The sequence below is a fragment of the Triticum urartu genome, chromosome 2A (genome assembly GCF_056163025.1).
Source record: "Triticum urartu cultivar PI428250 chromosome 2A, HENAU_Tu73, whole genome shotgun sequence".
Classification (NCBI taxonomy): Eukaryota; Viridiplantae; Streptophyta; class Magnoliopsida; order Poales; family Poaceae; genus Triticum; species Triticum urartu.
This window is the reverse complement of record NC_141874.1, coordinates 227,137,730-227,143,700: the sequence shown is the minus strand read 5'-3', so window position 1 is coordinate 227,143,700 and position 5,971 is coordinate 227,137,730. Positions and strand designations below refer to the sequence as shown.

At 44.2% G+C, this 5,971-nt stretch overlaps 1 protein-coding gene across 1 annotated transcript; it reads right to left on the bottom strand.

Moving 5' to 3' along the window:
- Nucleotides 1-4,940: 4,940 nt before the first annotated feature.
- On the bottom strand, nt 4,941-5,678 carry LOC147984661 (uncharacterized). Its single transcript, XM_087539791.1, has one exon. It carries the CDS (start codon nt 5,676-5,678, stop codon nt 4,941-4,943), a length of 738 nt encoding a protein of 245 aa, XP_087395917.1.
- Nucleotides 5,679-5,971: the final 293 nt, after the last annotated feature.

Genomic DNA, 5,971 nt, shown 5'->3' with positions numbered 1-5,971 from the left:
ATAAAATAGCGATAAAACTCCGAATAAAATTCTTATTTGTTTTTCATATTAAATCTCCAATGTTTCTTTATTTTGAGGAAGTCATTTTATCCTCTCTCTTTTATTTTTATAAAAGAAATATTCAAAGAGAAAATAATTAAAATCAAACGATCATCTTTTCAAAATTCGAGAAAACTTAAATATGAAAATAACAAAATTCCCAACTCTCTCCGTGGGTCCTTGAGTTGCGTAGAATTTCTAGGACCAAGCCAAAATGAAATAAAATATGATATGCAATGATGACCTAATGTATAACATTCCAAATTGAAAATTTGGGATGTTACAAACCTACCCCCCTTAAGATGAATCTCTCCCTCGAGATTCGGGTTGGCTAGAAAATAGGTGAGGGTAATCCTTCCGTAGGTCTTCCTCTCGTTCCCAGGTGGCTTCATCTTCAGTATGGTGGCTCCACTGAACCTTGCAAAACTTGATAACTTTGCTGCGTGTAACTCGGCTAGCAAAATCGAGAATCTTAACTAGCTTCTCCTCATAGGTCAAATCGCTATCCAATTGAATCGCTTCCAGTGGCACTTTATCTCTCAGAGGGATATCAGCCATCTTTGCGTGGCACTTCTTCAACTGAGCGTGGAACACATCATGAACTCGTAACAATCCTTCGGGCAATTCCAACTTGTAAGCAACTTCTCCCATACGTTCCAAAACTTTGTATGGTCCCACAAAACGTGGTGCTAACTTTCCCTTAACTCCAAAACGCTTCACTCCTCGGAGTGGTGATACACGAACATACACTCTGTCTCTGACTTCGTAAACTGTCTCCTTGCGTTTAAAATCCGCATAACTCTTCTGCCTGGACTGGGCTACCTTGAGTCTATCACGAAACAGCTTAACCTTCTCTTCAGACTCTTTAATCAAATCTGGTCCAAACAACTGTCGGTCTCCAACTTCATCCCACAACAACGGTGTCCTGCACCTCCTTCCATACAATGCTTCGAAAGGGGCCATCTTCAAACTGGCTTGATAGCTGTTGTTGTAAGAGAACTCTGTGTACGGCAAATTATCGTCCCAACTAGATCCATAGTCTAGTGCACAAGCTCTCAACATGTCCTCCAAAATCTGATTGACTCTCTCAGTCTGTCCATCTGTCTGTGGGTGAAAAGCTGTACTGAACTCTAGCCTGGTTGCCAAAGTTTCATGCAACTGATTCCAAAACTTTGAGGTAAACTGGGTTCCTCTATCTGATACAATGGTCCTCGGAACTCCATGCAAACATACGATCCTGGTCATGTATATCTTTGCCAACTTAGCATTGGTGTAAGTGGTCTTCACTGGGATGAAATGAGCTACTTTCGTCAAACGATTGACTACAACCCATATAGAGTCATAGCCTGAACAAGTCCTAGGCAATCCCGTGACAAAATCCATGGCTAGCTTGTCCCACTTCCATTCGGGTATCAGCAATGGTTGTAGCAATCCTGCTGGCTTTTGATGCTCTGCCTTCACTCTCTGACATACATCACAAACTGCTACATACTCCGCAATATCCTTCTTCATTCCGGTCCACCAGAAACTATCCTTCTAATCCAGGTACATTTTAGTATTTCCTGGGTGAATCGAATATGGTGAATCATGGGCCTCCTGCAAAATCAGCATCCTGATCTCCTGATCGTTTGGCACTTAAACGTGGTCCTCCAACCATAAGGTATCATGCTCATCCTCACGAAATCCTTTAGCCTTTCCTTTGCTCATCCTTTCCTTTATCTCGGCAATCTCCTTGTCTGTCTTCTGAGCTTCTCTAATCTTATCCATCAAAGTAGATTGAATCTCCAATGCTGCTACATAGCCTCTCGGAACTATCTCCAAACATAGCTCGCGCAGATCCTCTACTAACTCCTTGGGTAACTCTCCGGTCATGAGTGTATTGACATGAATCTTGTGGCTCAATGCATCGGCTACTACGTTAGCCTTTCTGGGATGATAATGCAACTTCATGTCATAATCCTTAAAGAGCTCCAACCATCTCCCCTGCCTGAGATTCAACTCCTTCTACGTGAAGATATACTTCAAACTCTTGTGATCCGTGTATACCTCACAATGGTTTCCGATGAGAAAATGTCTCCAAGTCTTCAAAGCATGCACTACGGCTCCTAGTTCCAAATCATGTGTAGCATAATTTAACTCATGGGGTTTAAGCTGTCGTGAGGCATATGAAACAACTCTTCCCTCCTGCATAAGTACGGCTCAAAGTCCTCGATGAGAAGCGTCGCAATACACTTCATAATCCTTGCGTTGATCTGGCAGAATCAACACTAGTGATGTAACCAAGCGTTTCTTCAACTCCTGAAAACTAGCCTCACATTCGTCAGTCCATTTGAACTTGGTCTCCTTCTTTAATAACTCCGTCATAGGCTTTGCAATCTTCGAGAAATTCTCAATCAACCTCTAGTAGTATCCCACGAGTACAAGAAAGCTCCGGATCTCTCCAACTGACATGGGTGCCTCCCAATTTGTCACAGTGACAACTTTGGTGGGGTCTATTGCTATTCCTTCTCTGGATATAACATGTCCGAGGAATACAACTTCCTTCAACCAAAACTCACACTTGCTGAACTTGGCGTATAGCTGATGTTCTCTGAGCTTCCCAAGTACTAAATGCAAGTGCTCCTTATGCTCCTCTTCATTCTTCGAGTAGACCAAAATATCATCAATGAACACCACGACGAACTTATCCAAAAACTCCATAAACACCTTGTTCATCATGTTCATAAAATAGGCAGGTGCGTTAGTCAGGCCAAATGACATAACGGTATACTCATATAGCCCGTACCTCGTGGTAAAAGCTATCTTAGGTATATCCTACTCTCGAATCTTCAGCTGGTGGTACCCTGAGCACAGATTGATCTTGGAAAACACTTTAGCTCCTTGCAGCTGATCAAACAAATCATTGATCATCAGCAGTGGGTACTTGTACTTGATCGTTACTTCATTCAATCCACGATAATCAACAACCATCCTCAACGATCCATCCTTCTTCTCCACTAGAAGAACTGGTGGTCCCCAAGGTGACAAACTTGGGCAAATATAACCTTTATCCAGTAACTCCTTAATCTACTTCTTAATTTATTCCAAATCCTTTGCGGGCATTCTGTACGGTCTCCTAGATATTGGCCATGTGCCTGGCAAAAGATCAATCAAAAACTCAATGTCTCTATCCGGTGGCATGCCTGGCAATTCTTCTGGAAATACATCCGGGAAATCCTTCACCATTGGTACTTCCTCCTGTACAACTCCTGATAAGGAATTTACTCGCGTCCTCTTCGGCACATGCCGGGATACACACTTGATCCTTCTTGCTTCTGGGGTGGTGAGAAAAATCGACTTACTAGCGCAATCGATATTTCCTCCATACATCGATAGCCAATCCATATCCAGAATCACATCCAAACCTTGCGACTCTAAAATTATCAAGTCTGAGGGGAAAACATGCCTACCTATGGTCAATGGCATCTGAAAACATCCTTGGCTTGCCATATACTCTGCTCCTGGCGAGCTCACTAACATAGGTGTACTAAGAACTTTGGTGGGCAGTTTATACTTATCCACAAATCCCCTTGATATGTATGAATGTGATGCACCAGTACCAAAAAGAACGACTCAGTAAATGACTTAACCAAAAACTGACCTATTACTGCATCTGGCTGGGCTTCAACCTCCTCCACGTTAATGTGGTTCACTTGTCCCCTGTTGAAAGGGTTGGGCTTCTTCCTAGAACTTCCATTGCCATTTCCATTCTTAGCTTCAGAACATTCATTGGCATAATGTCCAGTCTTCTGGCACTTGTAGCAAGTAACGTGGCTTAGATCTTTCTTGGCGGGCATTGCTGGGTTGGAACGGTTCTGTCCGTTGCTTCCTCCATTACCATTCCCGTTATTGGAGCTACTATGGTTGTGTGAACTTCCTCCATTGTGAGTGTGGCCTCCATGGTTATGGACAAGTCCTCCCGAGTTCGGGGGTAAAACGGGGTCTCTGCTGAGCTCCAGAATTATACTTCCCTTGTCCATACTTCCTCTTGCGGTTGTCAATCTGCTGCTGCTTCCCTTCAATAATGCGAGCTTTAGCTACCAACTCCTGGTAGTTATTGAAATTTGCCACCATCAACTGGATGCTCAGCTCATCATTCAGTCCTTCCAGAAACTTCTCCTGCTTAGCTGCATCTGTAGCGACGTCATCTGGGCATAACGTGCTAGCTTACTAAAGTCATCCACATACTGGCCAACGGTGCGTCCTACTTGGCGTAAGTTGCGGAACTCGCGCTTCTTCATGACCATAGCTCCTGTTGATACATGGGCAGTGCGAAAATCCTACTGGAACTGGTCCCATGTAACAGTGTCGATGGGGTAAGTGGCTGTGAAATTCTCCCACCATGATGCTGCGGATCCATCAAGCTGATGTGCGGCAAAACGTACTCTCTCCGCATCTGTGCATCCTGCAGTGGTCAACTCCCTTCCAATCTTGCGGAGCCAATCATCTGCAACTATCGGCTCGGTGCTACTAGAGAACACCGGCGGATTCAGCCTTAGAAAATGGGCTAAGTGATCAATAGGTCGTGGTGGTGGTGGGTTGTTGTTGTTGTTCCCCTGATTCTGATTCTGGACTAGTATCTTCATCAATGCATTCTGCTGCTGGATCTACTGAGTGAGCTCCGGTGGGAAAGCAAAACCGGGGTCACGTCTCGGAGGCATCTGATGGGTTTAGAAAAGATGAGAAAACAGAGTAGAATGAGATCTAGGGGGAGAACACTACCCATATGAACATGAGACAAACACAATCATATCACTCAATCAATCAAGCAAGGGCATACAATCGGTCTAGAACTATCGTTACAAAAGTGCTCGGACTATACTATATACATGGTGGAATACTACTACTGATATGGTGGTCGACTAGAAAAATTGATCGGTCGAAGACTCCATGATTTCTGCTCCAGCTTCATCAACATAGTCATCATCGCTATCGTCGGGGTCCGAGTCGGTGTTGTCGATGATGATGTAGTTCTCCGGGCAAGTGGAATCGTCGTCTTCTCCTCCTGGTGCGGGATCTCCCATGAATACTCCAATCTTCTTTATCAGGCCGTCATTCTTCTCCAATAGTGTTGCGATTTCCTCCTCATATCCATCGCGTGTAGACTTGAGTTCTTCCTCCAGCTCCGTGATCCTTGTCATCGCCTTCTTCAAATCTGTCATGCCTGTGCACATCTGGTTCTCCTGGCGTCGAATATGCTGGTTTAACTCCTGGATGAAAGCTTCAATGGATCTATCCTTCCTGGTGTTGATCATCTCCCATTTCTCATCTCGGCGCCCACAAATCTGGTAGATAGTATCCTTGAGATCCTTCTGGTAAACATCTCCAATGCGTCCCATGGTGATGTGGGCTGCCATACTCTTTCCTAGACTCCAGGTTGGTGCATCAAAGGAAAACTCTATGGGCTCAGTGACTGGCGTGAATGTCCTTCCTGGAACTTGAACTTGAATCATCCAGCACTCCTCTTCTGGTAAAGTGGCGTTGTAAGTCCCGGTGAAGCTTGGTATTCCGATGTTCAGGTACCTAGTGACTTCCTTCAAGTGGTGTCCAAAAGGTGTGTCTTCATCCGGTTGTGCAAACTTGTTCCTTGCGTACGCCATCCTAAAGATTAGAGAATGGAGAGGAGTCAGAAATGAGAAGAGAGTAGTGATCTAGGGCTTTAGCTTAGTGGCCGTGTCCTACAGTCAGCGTGTGCTTTGATACCATCTTGTAGCGACCAGACCTCAAACAGTCTGATCTCTGTGCATTAGTGTCATCCTTGGATCGGTAATGCTGACACACACAGTACTTGAGGATTTATAATAGAGTAGCAATCACACACTTATTACATCAAATGTCTCAAAAGAGAACTTATTACAATAAATATGGCTTAAGGCCATCTAATACGATAACA

Coding starts and splice junctions, on each gene's coding strand:
- LOC147984661 (XM_087539791.1), bottom strand. CDS start 5,678: ATGGCGTACGCAAGGAACAAGTTTGCACAACCGGATGAAGACACACCT.